At 39.7% G+C, this 21,013-nt stretch overlaps 1 protein-coding gene across 4 annotated transcripts in view; it reads left to right on the forward strand.

Moving 5' to 3' along the window:
- Positions 1-21,013, forward strand: part of flvcr2a (FLVCR choline and putative heme transporter 2a) — a 34,035-nt gene that overhangs the window by 3,686 nt on the left and 9,336 nt on the right. Inside the window, exons 1-5 of one of the 4 annotated variants that reach the window (XM_061743396.1) lie at positions 5,192-5,236; positions 9,467-10,151; positions 13,923-14,064; positions 19,372-19,512; positions 20,226-20,293. In XM_061743396.1, the coding sequence (XP_061599380.1) occupies positions 9,474-10,151; positions 13,923-14,064; positions 19,372-19,512; positions 20,226-20,293 (1,029 nt within the window). In that variant the 5' untranslated portion in view covers positions 5,192-5,236; positions 9,467-9,473. Of the gene's footprint in view, positions 1-5,191; positions 5,237-9,162; positions 10,152-13,922; positions 14,065-19,371; positions 19,513-20,225; positions 20,294-21,013 lie in introns of those variants that run through there. The other 3 variants (XM_061743397.1, XM_061743398.1, XM_061743399.1) reach the window with 3 other exon arrangements.

The following is a 21,013-nucleotide window of genomic DNA, read 5'->3' on the forward strand; positions in this document are numbered from 1 at the left end:
TGCTGGACTAAGGTGTGAGTCGTTGGATACATACTGTTAATTACAAGTTATGAGAAAATGTCTGTACATATCTATTAGGCCTGTTGTTGAACACTTGCAAAACAACAATCTATACCACACAATTTTGTTCCCCACCATGAATTCTGCTTTTTCTAACTACTCTTTCTGTGTTGCTTTGGTTAAGTGGGAAAGATGTGCGGTGAAGCCACTGAAACAGGATGTTAAAGTGATAAAACATCCTGTTTGAATTCATCTGAATATTTAACAACTCGTGGATAAACAAAAACTGTAACTCTATATCAAAGTGTATGGACCGAGGCAGACAGTCAGTCAGCTGCTTGTGTGTTTCTTGTGTTTGAGAATGTGTGAGTTTGTGCTCACATGTGGTAAGGCTTATCTGCATAATTCACAGAGCCTGCTTACCGTGAGCAAGCTTATCAGGGTCCATGGATTTATCTTGTGGGTACATTTCAAATGGATTTGTTCGCACATTGTACCATATTCTCCATTGGAGGAAGTACTGGAATCCTGACATTCCAGCAACTGCAGTCCAGCGTGCTTGTTAAGCAATCAATATGTTGCAGACTTGGACTATTGATGCTCCTGTGAATTTAGCTTGTTTTAAATGTTTTACATGAGCACCAAACTAAGGGCAAGGTCCTTTCCAAATACCCATGATGTACATTTCTGAGGTGTGTAGGGCTACAGTGTGTGCTCAGATTTAACAAGATGTTTTTAAGCTGAACAGCACTTTGTAAATGTGAAATTCCTTCAAAAACACTGCCAAGGCCGGACAGGAGTTTTTTAAATTTAAAGAAGTTGTTCTACAGTGACTGATCACCTAAATCACCTCATCTCAACAGGTCTGAGGACTGTTAAGATCAGCCTAGCCCTAGCTGCTTCTCACTGAGTTTTTTGATATCATAGAGCCAGGACAAGATATACGTTTTAGTAGTTTTATTTAAACAAATTCACCCGGTGTTATAGTTATACGGAATGCATTCTGGAGATCAAGCCTGCAGCACTCTGTTTGCCTCCGAAGTGATTTGATCTGCATGGGGGCCGCAGACTGTATTTAAACCTGCACCTTATCAGTTCAGACCCAGACTGTTCCCCCTCCAAGGCTGTCTTGTAGCCTGGCAGTATTGCAATGTTTTTATAAGACAGCAGAGTTTAATAAGTCATATGAGGACACGTGATGATATATGAAATAGACATCCAACAGGACACTTCTGGAAAGAAAACTAGGCTACATAAAGTTGCAGGAGAGTTTCAGTGAAAGCCTGGGAAGGAATTGTTGCACGGGTGAAGAGCATTGTCTGCTGACATCCGCACACTTCAGGTTGTCACTGTTTGTGCCCATATTTTGAAAAGCTACCTTTTTAAAAGGTTTGTTTATGTCAATTTGTCCATTTGTACATTCAAGCCCTGTGAGTGAGAGTTTTTATTTACCGTACATTATTCAATTCAATTCAATTCAATTTTATTTATATAGCGTCTAATACAACAAAAGTTGTCTCTAGACGCTTTCCAGAGACCCAGAACATGACCCCCGAGCAGTTATTACATAAACAATGGCAGGTAAAAACTCCCCTAGTGGGAGAAAAACCTTAAGCCAAACAATGGCAAGGAAAAACTCCCCTTTAGGAGGGAAGAAACCTTGAGCAGGACCAGGCTCATAAGGGGGGACCCTCCTGCTGAGGGCCAGACTGGGGGTCAGGGACGGCAACAGCACAGCAGGCAGGTGGAAGCAGCAACGGGATGACCAGGGGTGGGGACCGCAGGCCAGCACGCAGCTCCCGAAGCTCCGGCCCAATCATCAAGTCCCAGGTTGGGGTGCAGGGTCGGGGAAAGGTTGAGAAGGGGCAGGGCCAGGGAGAGGAGTCTTGACGGACAAACCTCTCCCCCGCCTGCCCGGGCCGTTACCCTGCCCCTCTCACTCCCACGCTGCAGGTTCCGGTGTCCGGCAGAGGATGCTGCAACATGGACAAAAGAGAAAAAAGGGAGGAGAAGGGGGGCCAGCACAAGAAACTACAGGAGCAACTCTAACACACCAGAGTTTACACTACCTAGAGATTTACCAACACCAGCTAGAGGTTTACTAAACACTAACTATAAGCTTTACTAAACAGAAATGTTTTAAGTTTAGTTTTAAAGGTGGAGGTGGTGTCAGCCTCCTTAACCCAGATTGGAAGTTGGTTCCATAGTAGTGGTGCCTGATAGCAGAACGCCCGCCCTCCAAATCTACATTTGGATACTCTAGGAACTACGAGTAAACCTGCACTCTGAGAATGGAGAGCTCTGACAGGAACATAAGGCACTATCAGGTCTTGCAAATAATGCGGAACTAAGCTGTTTTGGGCTTTATACGCAAGTAATAAAATTTAAAATTGGATTCTGAATTTTACGGGTAACCAATGGAGCGATGCTAACACTGGAGAGACGTGGTCTCTCCTGCTAATTCCTGTCAGTACTCGTGCTGCTGCATTTTGGATCAGCTGGAGCCTATTCAGCAAATTACTTGGACATCCTGCTAATAACACATTACAGTAATCTAGTCTAGAAGATACAAACGCATGAACTAGTTTTTGTGCATCACTCTGCGAGAGGATATTCCTAATCTTTGCAATATTACGGAGATGGAAAAATGCTATTTTACAAACCTGATTGACATATGGTTTAAACGACAAATCCTGATCGAAAACAACACCAAGGTTTCTCACAGTTGCATTGGAAGCTATTGCAACACCATCTAATCCCTTCTTAAGATGCTCTGGACCAAGAATGATAACCTCTGTTTTATCTGAATTTAGAAACAAGAAATTTCCGGACATCCAGTGCTTGATGTCCCTAAGACATGCCTGAAGTTTAAATAACGGTTCTGTTTCATCCGGCTTCATAGACAAATAGAGCTGCGTATCATCAGCATAACAATGAGGTGTATGCCGTGATTCTGGATTATACTTCCCAATGGCTGCATGTATAAACTGAACAAGATTGGCCCTAGCACTGAACCCTGCGGAACACCATAACAGACCCTTGACTGTTCTGAAGAAACTTCATGTACATGAACAAACTGGAACCTTTCAGATATGACATTATAAAGAACTAAAGAGAGAGTCAGACCACATTCATTATATATTACTGTAACTCAAGTATGAATTATTATTAAGGGTTGCATTATGAAAACAGTCACTTTTTTTCTTTGTTAGGGAACATATATTTAGATGTCTGAAGTGAATGCCGAAAGAAAAACTTGAACGTGAACTATTCTGATTTGTTGGAGACTGACATCACAGACCCTGATCAGAGTTGGAATAACCAACTTCCCATATTTATCTCCACCCAGCTTCAGATTTGCTGAATCTCAGAAGTGCCTATCACAAAAAAGTAGTTCAGTTTTTAAAGGAGGCAAATCTGGTGGAAGAATGAAGTAGAGTGGTGCACATGAACCAAGCAGCTTCTTTTCTGGGTTTTCCCTTGGCATTGGTTGCCACAGTGGATGATTTTGTTCCTCATATGGATTTGACATATTGTTCAGGCTTGGGATCACCACTATGAGTCACCGGGGAAGTCCCCAGCCACTCACAGTGCTCAGTTTGGAGGGGAGACTCTACCCACTACACCATGGCCACCCTAGATGCAGAGAAGTCACTCATTCAGCCCCCATGAAACTGGCTGCTGTGAGCAGAGGTGTAAGGACATGGATGAACAGGGTGTTTTCGTACTACGTTCCTGTAGTATTTTAATTTAGGCATGTCATAGATATTTCAATAATGTTTCAGAGTTTGTCTCATCTTTTGTTATAGTGCATACTTATGTCCTTTAATCACGCTTAAACATCACAGAAGTGTATATTGAGTCACAGCATTTCCATGTGACACTCAACAAATTGCAAGACTTGACCATAACTTTTGAAATAACCCAAAATCACCACAAAGGTGGAAGTGGAAGGACGTGCATGGCATGACAAAAGTATCAGGGTACATTTGTTAATAAGGTAACTTAGTGGCAATAGCAGCATAATTAATCACGAACTATATGTGTATTGAAATTACTGTAAAGTACAAAACTAACTTCATATGTATTTTAGTTTTTAATCCTTTAATGCCTGACATATAAAATAATACACAGAAAATACTACTTATTATTTGAAGTGTTTATTACAATAACATTAAAAACACTCCCAGTTTTGTTTATAACAGTTCCCAGATATCAATATTTGTATCATTATCAATACATTGGCCAAGGGTTTTTTATTTATTGGTTTTATTTTTTTTATGTTTATTGTATTAAACTTTTTTTATTTTATTTATAGGGGTAGTAGATAAGTCTCAGTCTCAATTATTATATCAATTACATACAACATCATAGGGGTAATCTGTTGATCTAAGACACTACTCTGTTATTTTGGTGAGAAACTTTTTTCTTTTTTTTTTAGAAGATGTTAACATGATCAAGCAACAACATACAGTAATACATGTTGTTTGTGGGGAACTAAAGTCTTACACTTCTTCATTATGTTTAATGATCATATATTATAATATTATAAGTCACTATAATATAGACCTGTGAGTTATTGTTGTAATAGCGAACCATATAAGCTTATTTTAATATTTCATGTGCCAGCCCAGTCAACAAGCTTGACATTTAGCACTTTTTAAAACACATTTTTGTTTCAACAGAGCTCTTTAACTGGTTAATATTATTTTCAAGTCTACACATCTTTCATTTGCAGTTTTATTATGAATTTATTGAGGATGTGAAATAATTTAGGAGGAAATATTAGGTTTCATGTCCTACCCGGAGACACGTGACGAGACTGTAAAATGGATTGTATTTTTTTTATTGGTCTAGATATTCAAGGAAGATACTTGTTGAAGGATGTGTTACTTATCGAAATTTCCCATTTTCACAGGTGGTTCTAATTTAACAATCAGTATTTGGTTCTCTCTTTAAACCGTCGTGTCAGGATCACTAAAGGCGAAATATATTAACTGTGATGGCCATCAAGAGATATCATCACGGGAAGAATGTTTATAATAATAATAATTGTAACAACCTCAAATACTAAGATAAATCACTGATCGAGACAAAGTTTTCCTCAAATTTGGACGTGGATTATTTTGGGAGAGGCTACAGTCAGATGACGCGTTCACTGTCGCCATCTCCTGCTCGGACAGAGGAAACTTCACTTACTTCATGCTTTACTTCTGTGTAGGCGGCTCGAGTACAGGTATGATCATTTGACAGTTTTTTTCCCACAGTTATAACTTTTTTAAATAGCAACCCCCACCTGTTAAAATCCTCTATCACAATATAATACAATTGAGTTTTCGTAAATGTATAACTTTTTGACCTGTTGACGTCTCATAGAAGATCCTGTTCAGGGCAAAACCGAAATAATGCCTGAAAAACATTTTTGTGATGTATATATATATTACCTTAAAATTGTTTTTGACTTATTTATCAGTCATGTTTTAGCATTTTATTGCGCTTCACTTTTAGAGAGAAGCTTTGGATGCGCTTCCAACGAGGCGACGAGGCTTTAAGGCTGATTTATGGTAGGATACGCAGCGACGCGCACTGTACGGGCGCGTCGCTGCGTATCCTATGCCGTAGGGCACGGCGTCGATTTAACGCGGAACCATAAATCAGGCTTTACCTTTACACGAAGTGGAAAGAGTATTAAAGTGTCATAACTTTGGTTTCAGGATAATCCTGAAAAAGTTTAAAGTTTGGGGTTGTAGTTTAGATATAATGAGCTGGTGTTTAGGCTGGTTTGGAGACGGCAGAGCCTGTACTGTAGTATACGGTAGTAGTTTAAGCTGCTTTAGAGATGCATGCATCAATGTATTGATAGAGACTCACTATGACAGCCGGACCTCCAAGTCACTCATTAACAGCCTGCATCTTTACCATGATGATTGGGAAACTTTTATTGATAATACAAAGATATAATCCAAAAGTATAGAGTTTTTTTCTGAGTGAAACATTTTTTTAACTATTTGACTCTAACCTGCATTGAATTAGATGCATAGTTTGGAATGCCATGAACATATGGAAAACACATTTTTATCCAGCAATTCACTTTAATTCAAAATAACAAAATGAACAGAATAAAATAAGTATCTTTCTTAAACAGAAACCTGACCTGCTTAACTTAAAATTGTATATAAAACAATAGAAAGAAAGCAGAACATCCATCCTGTAATAGTGCACATTTTTAGTGCAATAACAAAAGTGCAAACAGAAAGTCTGTAGAAAACTTTTAAACATATTTGTGCCTCAAAGGCCATGACTGTAGGCTACAGTTGTAGTAAAACAGAAAAAAATAATTTATGAACTCAACAGCTCAATGCCATTTTCCATTGGCATTTCATGACTATTCTTTGACTCTCAAAGTAATACGGGACAAAGTGCTTCCTTTTTCAGCTCAATACAGGACGCATACTTTAGCTTATAAATACGGGACGATTCTGTTTTTCAAGGGACGGTTAGTCCCCATTGAACTCTTCTGCAACTTGCTGACTTCACCTAAGCAGTTGCATGCACATGTCTTGACCCCACAGGGTGTTTATTCTGTTTGTGCAAGCATATAAATTACTCCCAACAAAAGTTTGGGTACCATGCACACTTATTGCTTGGTAAGACATTCTTTGGTGAGTTTTACATCGTGTAAGCATTATTGTAGCAGGCAAGGCCATTAAAGTTCTTCTCTGGAAGATTTCCACTCATTTTCTCTGCAAAGTTAGGTCTGTGTGAGGTTTGCTCGATGTGAAATGTTCCTGCAATACAGGGCTAAAAGCAAGTTTGAGCCACTCTTGTTTGCAAGCTGCCTCCCAGTTAGCCAATAAGTTGTGGGTTGGAGCTAACATTAACATCACACCTATGTTGACAATCCTCAAGTGTATGCAATGACTCATATAGGAGTGTCCAAGAGCCACCATTCAGTACAAACACTATGTACCGCTATGAAAACTGTGGATCCAGAAATGTTTGCTGTAAAATTGACAATTGTCCTTCACCTGCATAACTTCTCCACTGCATTTTGGATGTCTTTTGTTATTAGTCTGGTTAGTCTGGTTATCCATTTGCTCATGTCACATGCTTCGTTTTGCTCTCTGGTCGTATGCCTGTCCATTGGCATCCAGACATACGTTCTTCTGCATCTATTGGTACTGACCCTTAGAAATCAAAGTTGAAAGCAGAAGAACCAGACAAATTATTATTTTTAATCAAAAAGAAAGGAATTAGGATGGCTGGCCAGACTGTGAACTATCACCACTTTGATTTTTGAGATCAGGTTTGATGAGGTCCCTCAACTGTATGAATTTGAACCCCAACTTCAGGGGACATCCCAAGTTATTATTCTCACTGAGAATGAAGAATTCAGACTTCTCATTTCAAAGCAAGGCAGAAATGATCATGAAATGCTGCATCCTTTAGTTCTTCAAACATTTGTTTATTTCACTCAAAATCATTTTCAGTACACAGAATGTGCGTCCAAGATGCATCTGGCTTGATCAGATCCTCTTTAATGGTTCAGGAATAGTTCAGAATAGTTTACCTTGGCATGTTTGTGCAGGTCTTTCTGCACAGTAGAGCAGTGTTTCACCCCTCAATAGCGTGCTTCACCTTTCTGAAGGTTGTTTGCAGTCAAACTTGAGTTTTAATATGCCTTTGTAGGAATAAAGCTGTCGTGCATTGCTTATTACACTCAGAATTTAGTAAACCCTTATTCCTTATAGCCCCCTCATGCATTTTAGGCCTAAAATATTTTTATGATGAGAGGACTTGACAGCTGCTAGAGGAGTCACGGTTGCTGCATGCTAGGGCAAGGCTTCAAGAGTGAACTTTAACAAACCTTTAAAATTGTATTTGCATAATATGTGCCTTATAAGGATCGGGAAGATAGATAGATAGATAGATAGATAGATTTATTTATAGTACCCTTGGGTAAATTTGGTTCACAGTGAGTGCCTCCTCATACAATGGAACAAGCCTCAACCCTCAAGCCTAAGCTAACTCTTGTTTTGTGCCTCTATCTTTTTCTTTCTTCTGAATAAGCAAACCAAAACCAAAACATTTTATACCCCTAAGATGATGTCAAAAAAGAGTTACAGATTCAGAGTGTGGGGTGTAAAGATTTCCAGCAACACAAGTTACATTTCCTAATCAACTGAATACGTCCTACTTAAACTGAAACCAGGCCAGCCACAAAAACCTGAAGCTTTCTTGAGCCAGTTTTTGAATTTTTCTACTTATGAATGCCATATGACACGTTTGATACTGTATCCCAAAGTAATACTTATTAAACAATATATGCAGGGAATTGATAAAACCTCTGGAGAAGTACATGCTGATGGTGGCACATGGAACAGATCTGGTGAATTATAACCACTTAAAAATAGAACGTACAGTATTCTGGTGATAATATGATGCTTACTTAATTTTATCCCTAAAAATGGAAGGACTTTGTTTGTAAATACTGTAATGGCATTGAAATTAATGGAGAAATGTAGTCTTTTGTTGCATTTAAAATCCTCTTAACTGTTATGCAAAGGCATTTTACATATAACCAACTTCTTAAACAGCTAGTCTCAGGTCTTCCTGTAAAGTAATGCTCCAGACACATGATGTCATTTCAAGTGATTTGGCATTGCTAACTCCAATTTAAGGGCCAGAAACAGTCCACTGTAATAACTGCCGTTCAAACAGAGACTTAGTCTCACCTGCTGTTTTATGCACAGTCACACTTCCTCAACTTGACCACAGGATGCGTTTTACATTTTTGCCATATATTGATGAAGTGGGCCATGCATTTTGCAATTTTATATAAGATTTCAAGTACCAAATTGCAGCTTTTCTAACAATGTAGCTACTCACATACACACGAGGTCTTGGTCAGGATTTTAATAGTTTGTCAATTTTCTGATGACTTTGCCCTATGTGCGTCACTTCAGCTCTGATGGTGTTTATCTTTTATGAACAAACCTGAGTAAGCACGAGTGTCATATGCCTAACTTCAACAATAAAATCAAGTTCCTCCCATCAATAGTCTTCCTGTTCAGCACATATGACCTCATATTATGCTATTCTCTGATGTCAGTCGGAAGGAGGAGTTTAAAATGAGAAGTAAAACTAAGAAGAGAAAATCATTCTGTGCTTCAAGAGGTGTTAAATACCAGAGCTGGAACAGACAGAGTCTGACACAGACAGAGTCAGCCAGGTATGTAACTGTTCTTTCAGGTTCTTCCAACACCGCTCATTATATTTAAACTTGAACCTCAAATCAACCCTTGCTAAACCAGCAGGACTAATTGGTAATAATCAGCACTCTGGGCCCAGCAGGCGAGCTTGTTTATGATCAGTGTGGAGGAAATACCTGCTGTGTGGGAGGGGCTAGTCAGGTGAAGTGTTTGAGAACGCACACACAAGAAGAAATCTCTCGTCTTCTCAACAGCTCTTAAATGCTGCACAAGTCCGAGGGGAAACAGAAGAGCTCTGGTGGGATCAACATGAATTACGAGGATGAACGCTCTCACGAGTGGGTGGACAGTCTTGGCAATACCAGGGGCAATGGCTTCCCTCAGACAGAGACAGACACGAATAGTTTTGGAGACTACAAGCACCATGCATGTTTGGGGGATAGCATCGACACCTTGGACCATTCGGTTGTGGAAACTACTCACCTCTTCCCACTGTTGGAGACCAAATTGTACAAACGGAGATGGGTGATGTTGTTTGTCTTTAGCTTGTACTCCATGAGTAATGCTTTCATGTGGCTGCAATACGGCATCATCAGCAATATCTTCATGCACTTCTACGGCATTGACTCCTTGGCCATTGACTGGCTGTCCTTGATCTACTGCCTCTCCTACATCCCTCTCATTGGGCCGGTCATGTGGCTGCTCGACAATCGGGGCCTCAGAGAAGTCGTGGTGGTGGGATCCGCGTTCAACTGCATCGGGGCCTGGATTAAGACGGGAACAGCTGACCCCAACATGTTCGCCATGACCTTCTTTGGGCAGTTTGTGTGTTCAGTGGGCACAGTTTACATCCTGGGCATCCCGTCCAAGCTTGCATCCCTGTGGTTCGGGCAGCAGGAGGTATCCACTGCCTGCTCCATTGGCGTTCTGGGAAACCAGGTGTGTCTTCGTTTACTGTACATGCTAGGTTGGCATTGCGAGTGTTTGTGTGTGCGTGGGAGCTATGCACTTTTCATACTATTCTTATGCATGCGTGTGTTGGTGTGAGAGTGGCAGAAAGCTTTATGATCTCCAGCGCCCTTTGCAGCATGTTTGAGGCACGTCAGCAATCTAGTGGCTTGACATGTGACTGAGTCTCTTTGCTCCTGTGTTTCCAACTTTCTTGTTGAGCAAGCAGGTTTGACGAAGCCAGTCATCTCCTCCCCTATTAGAGAAAACTCATGACCAGTATCCACAACAGTAGAGGAGAAGATCCTACTGTAAAAGCAGAACCAAGGATGATACGTGTTTACGTTGTTAGTTTCATTTCGTTTAAATTAACTAAAAGTTAAAGTTTCTTTTATGCCATGGGGTTTATGAGAAGTTGAGGAATAAAAAAAGATTTAGCTTTATTGGGAATTATGGGCATTTATTAAAGTAAGCAATTTAGTCTTATGGTTTAGTCAGGATTGCTCAACATGAGTGGAAAAAAAGACTAATTCCAGTCATACCTTGGACAAACTTGGAATCTCGTCTCTATAGAGGCAACAGATGTGTGATAACGATACTTCCAAACATGAGGGCAGAAAAGCAGATAGGACAGGCTGTAGCTGGATTCTCACTAAAACAAAGGGGGATTCGGGCATTGTGTAACTGTTCAAAGTGATTTCTTTTCTGTTTGTTTGTATGTGGTTTGTTCTCTCTGGCCAGGGGAAATTGCTGGGGGATGGCGGGTGACTTCCACCGCTTGAACCGTCTGCTTCTCAACAAGCGCCCACGGCTTGGGTAAATTAAATGTACGATGAGATTACATTCAGAATCCTGTGTCCATCGCACAATAGACGGGAATGTTGGGAAGTGAATGTGTTTTTATTCGCCCTCGGTCTTTCGCTAGAAATCATAAACACTTTGTCGATCATTTGAAAACTACTGGGAAACCACATCTCCCTGACCTCAGATCTGAGTATCAATTATTAGGAATGTCAGTTGGTATACAACCTCACATCAGAAAAAGTTGGGATCGTATGGAATATATATTTAAAAAAAACATAGTAACTCTAATATTTACTTTAAAACTTAGTTTCATCTTTTGATATACTTTTTTGTGCATTTCATACCTGCAAAAGAAAGTTGAAACAGGGCAGTTTTGTGTTAGTAAGGAGGTGAATGCAAACAATGTTTTTTTATCAAAAACTATTTGTGACAATGACTTGGTACAAAGGACATAATCCATGATGGAATAAGAGGAAGAAACATAGGTGTTGATAGCGGCTAATATTAATTTTGCTTAGTATGCATGCATCATATGCACAGCCATGAACATTAACATTTTTTGTATAATTTGTTTTTTTTTGATGGGGAAAGGGGCTGCAAATTCATCAGCTTAAAAGTTAAGACTGTTGAGAAATCAAAATGATTATAATTTTTTTTACAGTTAGTGAGCACATCATGATCATACTGTCACAGGGGAGCATGTTCTGGACGTTTTTCCTCAGAATAGCAAAGAAATTAATTTGTATAAGACAACAAACAAATATTTAAAAAATAAAATAAAACAGAATTCAGATTTAAAACAACTAAAACATTTTAGACAACAAATTTAACTTAAACAAACTTTTTGCAAAGTTTTTTTGCAATGAAATGTAATTCAAACAAAATATTACTAATAAACTTACTAATAAACTTTTTTTTAAATGCAGTTTTCCATTCCATCCCAACTTTTGTTGATGCATACATTTATATCTGTATACTTCTGCATTTGAAAGGGTTAATCTACCTTCCTGAATCAGTTTAGACCCAAATTATTCTCAATTTCTAAGCCAATAAATGAATGAATCCTGCACGCTACGCTGTAATGACGCTTCTGTCTTTGATTGTTTGTGTAAACTTATATCACCAAAAGACGCTTGACCCCTTTTAGTTCTTTTTAAACCTTGTGGCTAAACTGTTATTACTGCATTTGAAGTGTGTACTCGTTCACCTTACGTTAGACAAAGAACATCGTACCGGTCTTTGTCATGCTTGGTTTTGTTTTGTTCTTTCACGCTGCTCCCTACCTGGGAAGATAAAAGGACACATTGTTGTTGATATTTACTCGGCTCACCACGACTTAATTGCTTTGGCTTCGGTCCCTGAACCAGATGCTTCCAAGTTCTCAGGCTGAAGTAGTTTACATATCAGGAAGAGTTCACAGTAACCAAAGAAGAGCAGGATCTTTTATAAAAGCCTGTAATGCAGAAGTTAGCAGCATTCTCATCACTAGAGAAGTGCCTCAATTAAATATGCATTAAATCTTTTCTGTTTCCTTTGAATGTTTAACAGTGTTGAACCAAGATTATATTGCATTAAGCTTTCTCTTGCACATTCACAAGAAGGTAAGTAAATGTTTATTAAATCACCTTATACTTGTTTGTGACAACAGTATAGTCAAACTTCTAGTGTGTAGGCCGTACAACGTAGCAGGTGCAACGCTATACATCACTGGGGACATTTCTGGGAGGATTGAGACACCCTAATGTGCCTGCAGACCTCAAACACTTCACAGGTTTGTTCCTTTTGAAGGAGCATGTCTGTTCTCTTACCTTTCCCCTGGAGCGCCGGGACCCAGCTGGTGTCCCCTCTGGAATGCCCTTGAGGCTCCAGGAAGCTGAGGAAGTGGGCACTTCTCCTTTGGTATTCAAATTAGGATGTTTTAGTTAGTTATTTTTTCTTCAAGATCTGTGAAAATTGTGCAGACCACTGAGGGTTGGGTTCGTATTGGGTTCCATTTTTCTAAAAGAAAGGAAAAATAAGTGAAGATGTATAGTTTAGGGGCACTTGAACTACAAGTCCCCCACAAAGCCCTCTCCTCGCCCATGAACTGTACTGTTTTAACACAAAAACATAGTTGACAATTGCAGAAATTTGCTAGACATGTCAAGTTATTACATTAACACTCCTAGCGTGTCGTGTGCCCCTTTTACATTGACCTGACGGGGGTCGGCGTGTTGCGATTAACTCTCCTCTGAGGGGAGTCTTAACCGCGGGTCAGGTCTAATGCAAACAGAACTAATGCGGGGGTGGCGGGTCGTGGGAGGGGTTTGTTCATCACGTAACCTGAGTACAGCCCACCAGGGAAGGTTTTTGTAATTTATCTATTATTATTATTTTATAAAATAAAGAAACAGCTGATGAGAGTAACAGCAGCAGCAGGACATCACAGATGGGGCCTATATTTGCAAGATGAGTTACTGGGGAGACGAGTTACTCAGCCTCCGAGCCGCCGAGCCGTAAACCGGCATATGTCCAGAACCACAAAAGATGGTCCATTGTTTGAACAACTGGACACAAAAATGACAAACTGGGGGGTTGCAAGAAGCAAAACCTGGCCAAAAAACACTAATTCTGATGTTCATCCATCCTCGATTTGAAAACGACATCTGTCTGACGGCATAAACATTTTGTTGATGTAGGGGCAATACACGCCCACACAGGTTACGTTTAACTCGCCTTCAGGCCCGAGGTGGCAAATAACACACATTGCGTTTACATTGCCAACGCGCGTTAAAAATGCGTTCATCATCCAGCGACAACAACAGCAAGATCTAATCTAAAAACGCCTTTTGACATTAATGTTTCCTTAACCTTTTCTGAAACTTTTTATCTGGAACTCTCAGTTTTTGCAATTTGTTGCGTGTAGCTGCCGGCTTAAGGCGCAGCATCTTTTTCTGATTTAGTGTCTCTCATCCGCAGTTGGGTATTGCCATCGGATTCCTGGTCCCTCCCATCCTTGTGCCTAACGTGGACGACGTGAATGAGCTGGCGTATCACATCAGACTCATGTTCTACATCAGCGCAGGTGTGGCCACCGCCATCTTCATCCTCGTGGCCATTGGTAAGTCTTCAAGGGAACACGGTTGTCCACACACAGACATTAAAGTGGGTAGGAGCTGACAGGGTTCTGTACTTGTACAAATCTCTTTTAATATCGCAGCCAACTCCAGCAGCCAAGGCTGCCTGTCTGAATGTGGATTCCAGGGAAAACTCGGCAGCCTGGCAGCCCATTTACTGCAGCTGCAGGAATCGCTGTAATTGTCCAGTTTGATGAGATGTGATTTGACACATTACGAAATAAAAGCAAGAACTCAGGAAGTCATTCAGGCCTTTTATAGCCACTGTGTGGGATTGTTCTTTCACTTCTGCCAAATAAAACTTAAAACAAAGGAGGCATGTTTTAACAGAAGAAATTTTTACCTTCTTGGCATTTTGTCTTTATATCTGTAACATTGTTACACTTTAACCACGAGGAGATGATGCCAGTCAACTACTTTTCATTTTTAGTAGTGTGTCAGTATTTAAAGCAGATAAAATGTTGACTTAACATGTAACACACATTTATGCCTTAAATGATCTCATGATGTCATACTGTTAAAGAAATTTGATTCTGCCTCACCGTGTAGGATTTATCTTCGAACCAAGACCAAGAGATGGTTCTTTGACAGAGGATCTTTTGTGGAGAATTTAGTGACTTTATGATGCAGATTTGAAACAACTGAAAAGGACTCATCTGATCCTCACCTTCCAGGCTCCCAGAAGAAAAAAAATTATGGCCTCTGGTCTGAGGTCAATATTTTTGAGAAGAGTAGAAACGTTGCAAAATGCACAGAACAAAATGCACAAGCATCTTCATTAATTGCCTATACAAAGGCAACAAAAACACAATGGTTCTCACGTTCATGTACTCACCTGGGAAAACATAATTATGTGGTTGACGTCACGAAATTGTAGATAAATAAACTCCCTTTTAACATGGAGGCACCTCCAGCAGAGTCAGGCTCGGGGAAGGCTCTCTACTTTGGGCTGTGAAGGAATACAAGTGGTATCAAATGTAACAGTGAAATCTTAAAGGAGCTGTATGTAAGAGCAATAATAAAACGAATTATAAAATGACCCCGATATGTCAACAGACATTTAAAAATCATGTTCATTTCAAATACGTATGTCACTGACAACAGCACTCAAGCCAGGATATTCCAGTTTAAAAAGAGGAGTTGCAGCCCTCAACTGATGTTTATGTTGTCATTTTTTGTTTTGGCCTGAAGCTCCACCCTCCACCTATCTCCCAATCAAGAAGTCAGTATTGTTTTGGCATCCGGGTTGCCAGCTCGGCTCTAATTATCGCAGCCATGGCAGCCTACGTTCCTGCTGCATTCTGCAGCCTACCTGGCAACCTCTGGTCGGGGGGAGGAGGGGGAGGGTACACGCCGCTCAACAATATTTTGAAAGTGACTGCAGTACCAGTTTTGGCCATTTCTTACAGACGGCTCCTTTAACAGGCGAAGTATAGATTCAAGTCCCCTGTCTGGGGTCATGAGGTCGTCGGTAACTTTCAGCAGTGCTGGTGTCAACTTTAGGACTCCTTTGCATTTCTGTGCAAATGCTCATAGAGTTGAATTCACATACAAAAACGTTATCGGTGTTCAACATTTGTAATGATTGTTGTCATGTTGGGGAGCTTCAGCTTCATGTTATAAGAGTTTGAGTTACAAGCTCAACAGCTTTTGAGTCATTCTTTTTGTTGATGTCAATTTTATTTCCCTCAGTGACTAATTTCTCACATCAGTTGATGCAGTATCTTAATGGGAATATAGTCAGGTAATAATGTTGTGATTGCTCCTCAGTCACTAGTACTATATGAAAAAAAAAAAACATAATTTATTGGGCTCAGTTATGTAACACGTTACGAGAGAAGTAAACAGAGCATGAGATAATTGAGGAGGTTGCCAAGCACACACATACTGAACTTTATAATTTCACCCAGATTTTAGTTTTTTACTTGTTTCTGCTGGAAAAAGTGAAAGCAGATGCTCACAACAATAACAACTTTACTGCCAGTAACGCGTGGATTGGCTTCATGTCATGAGAAATGCACATCTCCATGTTGCATTAAAAAACCAAGTTTGAGGAGCAGAAACAAGTTGGCTCGTCGCCGAACATTTATGGTCAAGTCTGCTTGGATACGGTCTCATCAGCTGCTTTATTCACTGCTGCTGCAGGAATTAAAACAAAAAAACAGCAGGAAGTTCCAAGGGAATTATACATCCTGTGAGATGAAATGTTGCCCACTTATGTGCGTGTGAATCGTGTAGGGGGGGCAGGAGGGGGAACGGAGGCCGAAGCCAGGAGGCAGGGCCAGCAGAGCCGGCCCTGGAAGACGCTCATGCTCCCCCGCCGGCCATCCAGGTCGACGGGGGCCGCCCCGCCCCGCACACTTTTGAGAACTTAGGTCAAACCATTTTCTCCGCATTGGTCACTCGTGGAATTTATTTAATTTCCTTTAAAAATACCATCTCCACCTTGCTCCATTCAACTCGCTCTGCAGGTTGAGTTTTCTTTATTTCATTCAGGCAGCATTGAAAAAGTTCTGCAGATGAAGGTAAATGTGGTTCGCGACATGGCAAGTGACACGTAAATCGTAATGAAATTCGTTGCCAACACTTTTAAGAGTTGAATTTTATCGATTTGTGTTGCAGCCCTAATTCACTTCATTATTTAACACTGTCCACTTGGAATCGGATCACCCAGAATGTGTGTCAGTACTAGGTCTAAGTAAGGTATGTGGTTGGGACAAAAATGTTGCCAAGGGTGGAGGGATATCGTCTGTCTGCCAGTGTGGGCTGTCATATCACTTATTGACTAACTCCTTTTTGGGTATGGCATCCCAAGAGTTATCCAGTTTACTCTTGTTCTGCGTTCTGTGTTCTGAGTAATCAGGATTTTGTGATGCCTAAAGAGACCTCAATAGGTTTAAAGCTGTTACCATGTTTTCAGAAATGATTGAAATTGTAAATAAACGTCCCTTTGACCATGCATAATTCAATAACATTCCCAAAGGTAAATTTAGATCTGAGATGAAAATGCTGTTTTTTTGTCATTTTAATAGCAATCACCAATTTTAGACTTTTCAAGAATGTATCTCTTCAATACTTCAGTTCCTTTTTTTTAGCTTCAATTAACTACAAAATTAACATTTATCTCACATTTTAATATTAGCTTCATCTAAACTATTCAACTTAGCTTTGGTTTGTGAATTCTGTTAGTAAGTATGTGAAGGACTTCACTTACGTTGGAAACAAAGACATTAATAACAAAAGACTTATGTCCCATTCGCACAGGATTAAAATGATCATTTGTAACAATTATGGAGGAAGACTGTGATTTCAATCCCTTCTGAATGCGCCATGTCTGTGATTTATAAAGTAAAAATCCCATAGCGAATTACCTTACCGTAGTCAGCAAACACGAGGTTATAAAATCATTTTAATCCCGCCCAAATGCACACCAGTAATACAGTATGGTGATGTGCGGACTGGCACACATTGTGATATTATATTACAACTTACAACAATCAAACTCATAAAGTGTATTAATCTGATAGTTTTAGATGGTAATCATACAGAGATTAATCAACATTAAGCTTCACATGGAGACTTTTGAAATAAGTCCAGATCAGCAGAAGAACGACAATGAGACAATGACACGTGCGGCTGCATCATGCAGTAAGAACTTTTTTATCTTTCAACAAGCTCAACGTGTCTTTGGCAGCGCGAAACCTTTAGGGCTTCAGCGGAAACGCAATTACGTTTACTATTACCATGGCAACTTAAAACATAGTCTGATCTTATCTAAATGTGACATGTCGTCACTGAAATGTAACTCTTGAGTGTCCCATTGGATACTTTTAACTCAATATTAATGTTAAATAAAAGAGAATTGTTTTATAAAATGCAAGGTCTCGACTTCACTTCCAGGATTAATGTGTCTAAATTTTAGTAAAACACAGACTTCGCTTATCCAGCCTAACGCACAGAACTAAACACAGATGCCGGGGTGTAATTTTATAATTACTGGGGGTAATTTTAGTCATGTGCGAATTGGACTTTATTCTTTATTTATGCCTCAAGATTTGCTTATGTCCCTGATAATACGAAACTCCTGGACTCTGATTTGTCTTATCTTGCATGTGTGAGGAGACAAACATTGGCACACACATGTTTGGTTTCAGTTTTATTTCAATGGCAGAAGTTTAGACTGTTGTCTCCACCACTAGGTTTTCTTAAGGGTGGTTTCAAAATCCAGTTGTAGTCGCTCTGGGTCTCGCCATCTGGGCAGTAGCTGATTCCACCCACCTTGAGATAGCGGTTTCAGCTTAGCTCATGGACTTAAGTTACGTCACGTTTGTCGGGCTGTAATTACTGTTTCAGTAGCGACATCTCAGCGCCCGTCTGAGTCAAGCGTGTGTTTCATGCCGTGGTCTGTGTTTCGGTTTAGGTTATTTATTCAATGCCAACTATTGAAATTAAAGCACTTGCAGCTTGAAAATTAAACTCTGGACGAGAAACGTCACATTTCAATTTCGTATAAAAAAAAAATACTTAAAAAAACAACAACTTCTATTACTTACTAATAAAGTAAACTGTTTTAAATCTTGTAATATTGAATGGCAGCAAGTATTTTAAATCTATTCCTTTTTCCTCCCTAAAAATAAACCCAATGAAAAATAGAATAAAACTTTTCAGAAGTCACACTTTAGTTTTAAAGGTTCATTTTCAACAGTAGAAAACAAATAATGCGTTATCTCTTGTAAATTAATGTTTCAAACACTGAAATGTACAAAACATAAAATATGTTATAGTTCTTGCAAACAAAATTAGATTTCAATAGTGACATGACCGAAATAATTGACACGAGCATGTCGGTTTTAGGCTTTAAATGTCGGTTACATATCAGTTAATTGCCCGGCTGTACCGTAGAGCCTTCTGCATGAGCTGACCCAGCAGTGCAGCACGGTCAGGGCTCACTGGGCCAAACACTATGTTCAGGGACAAGGAAATGCAAGGGAGTTAGAAGCTAAATATACCCCGAGACCCAGAGACTCCCAAGATGCACCACTCCAGAAAAATGGTCTGGCTTCATAATTTTGTGTTTTTTTTGTAATGTTTCTTGGTGAGCCTTTGCCAGGCTGTAAATACAGTTACAGCATCCCAACACTGGGCATTTTAACAGGGGTGGGGGACCACCTCACAGCAAGATTCACAATGACAAGGTTCATGAGTTGCCAGATTTTTTCACTCAGATTGGGAACATGTTACATCTTAAACATGCAGGTGTAACATCTTGAAATACCATGCTTGTTCTGCAGTGTTTCAGGAGAAACCTGAGATCCCTCCGACCCAGGCCCAGGCTCAGGCCAGGAACAGCCGCCCCGAGGAGTACTCCTACATGGCCTCCATCAAGAGGCTCCTGTGCAACAAGCCCTTCATGCTGCTTGTGATCAGCTACGGTTGGTTCCCGTTGCTTTAATCTGTACTTCCACAAAGAAAGTAGCAAAACAGGATACTTAATGCAATGAAACATAAAATCAGATTAGTAGTTATAAGTATATAAAGTGAGAAAAAAGTGATTACAAGTATCCTGAACCTATTTCAAAATATTGCACAACCAATGTAAGCTAGAAGATTATGGCATATTTAGTAGCTTTGCTTTTGACAACATTAACCTGAGTGATTTCTGCACCATGACCCGTGACTGACTCGAGAAGTATTTGTTTTTCCACGTGTTTCAGTTTCATGATATCTTAATTACATCACTGCAACATGCTCGTCATCCCACCTATTCACATACATTTTTATCACATTCAGTCGCTGTAATATTGAGGGGAAAGTTCAAAATAGATGTCTGTCTGTGACGTGGAATCAGCCACATTTATGTGAGTTTAATCAGCTGCTGTGGATGTGTAACAGGATGCGTCATGGACTTCCACTTCACCGACTTGGTGCTGCTACTAAAGGCTTTTTTAAGATGTCACATTTTTTTTGCTCAAAGTTCACCGTTAAATGATCATTGGTAATGATTGACAAACAAACATTCTGATCTCAACCCCGAGCGTGTAATGAACAACGTGTTTTTGAGGGTTTTAGGGTCTTGGGAGTTTAACATGCTTATTCAGGCATTTGTTTGCTAAATAAAAAATAGTTTTCTGCTTGCTGTCTGCAGGGCTCAACGTTGGCTGCTTTTATGCTCTTTCCACACTCTTGAACCGGATGATAATTGAGCACTACCCGGTAAGTTCCTGCATGTCGGCTGGAAAACTAGCTTCTAGATTTTATTTCCAAATATTTTTTGGTTATCTTCTTTGAGCCTTCTTTTTTAGATAAATACTCGTGACACTGATAATAGGAGTTATGGATTCTGACTTGTTACCAGTACTCGAGTTGAGGGGGGATGAGGGGGGATGGCATCCCCCCTGAAATAAAAATGGTCCAAATCATCCCCACTGAAATAAAAACGGTCCAAATCATCCCCCCTGTAAAACTGCCATCCCCCCTTTCCATCCCTTATGTCATTTCATCAATGAATGTGGTTTTATTGCTATTTCAACATTTAGAGTCATCACCAGAAAAATATAAATAAAAAAATATAAATAAATAACACCAGAAATATAATTTATTCGACCATTTTCACCTGTTTCAAGTACATTTTCACTTTAAATAAGTAGAAAAATCTGCCAGTGGGACAAGATTTTTCTACTCATTACAAGCAAAAAGATCTTGTTCCACTGTCAGATTTTTCTATTTATTTCAAGTGAAAATCTACTTGAAACAGGTGAAAATTGTTGTTTTTTCCAGTGATGTCTTGTTTTAAGTGTTATGAGATTTTTTTACTAAAATGAGACATTTTAACTAGAAATAAGACAAATATTCTTGTTAAGATTTTGAGTTTTTGCAGTGATCCATTTTACTTATCCTGTGAAGGACAGAGTCATATTGATAAGTTCAGAAAAC

The sequence above is a fragment of the Cololabis saira genome, chromosome 16 (assembly GCF_033807715.1).
Source record: "Cololabis saira isolate AMF1-May2022 chromosome 16, fColSai1.1, whole genome shotgun sequence".
NCBI classification, from domain to species: Eukaryota; Metazoa; Chordata; class Actinopteri; order Beloniformes; family Belonidae; genus Cololabis; species Cololabis saira.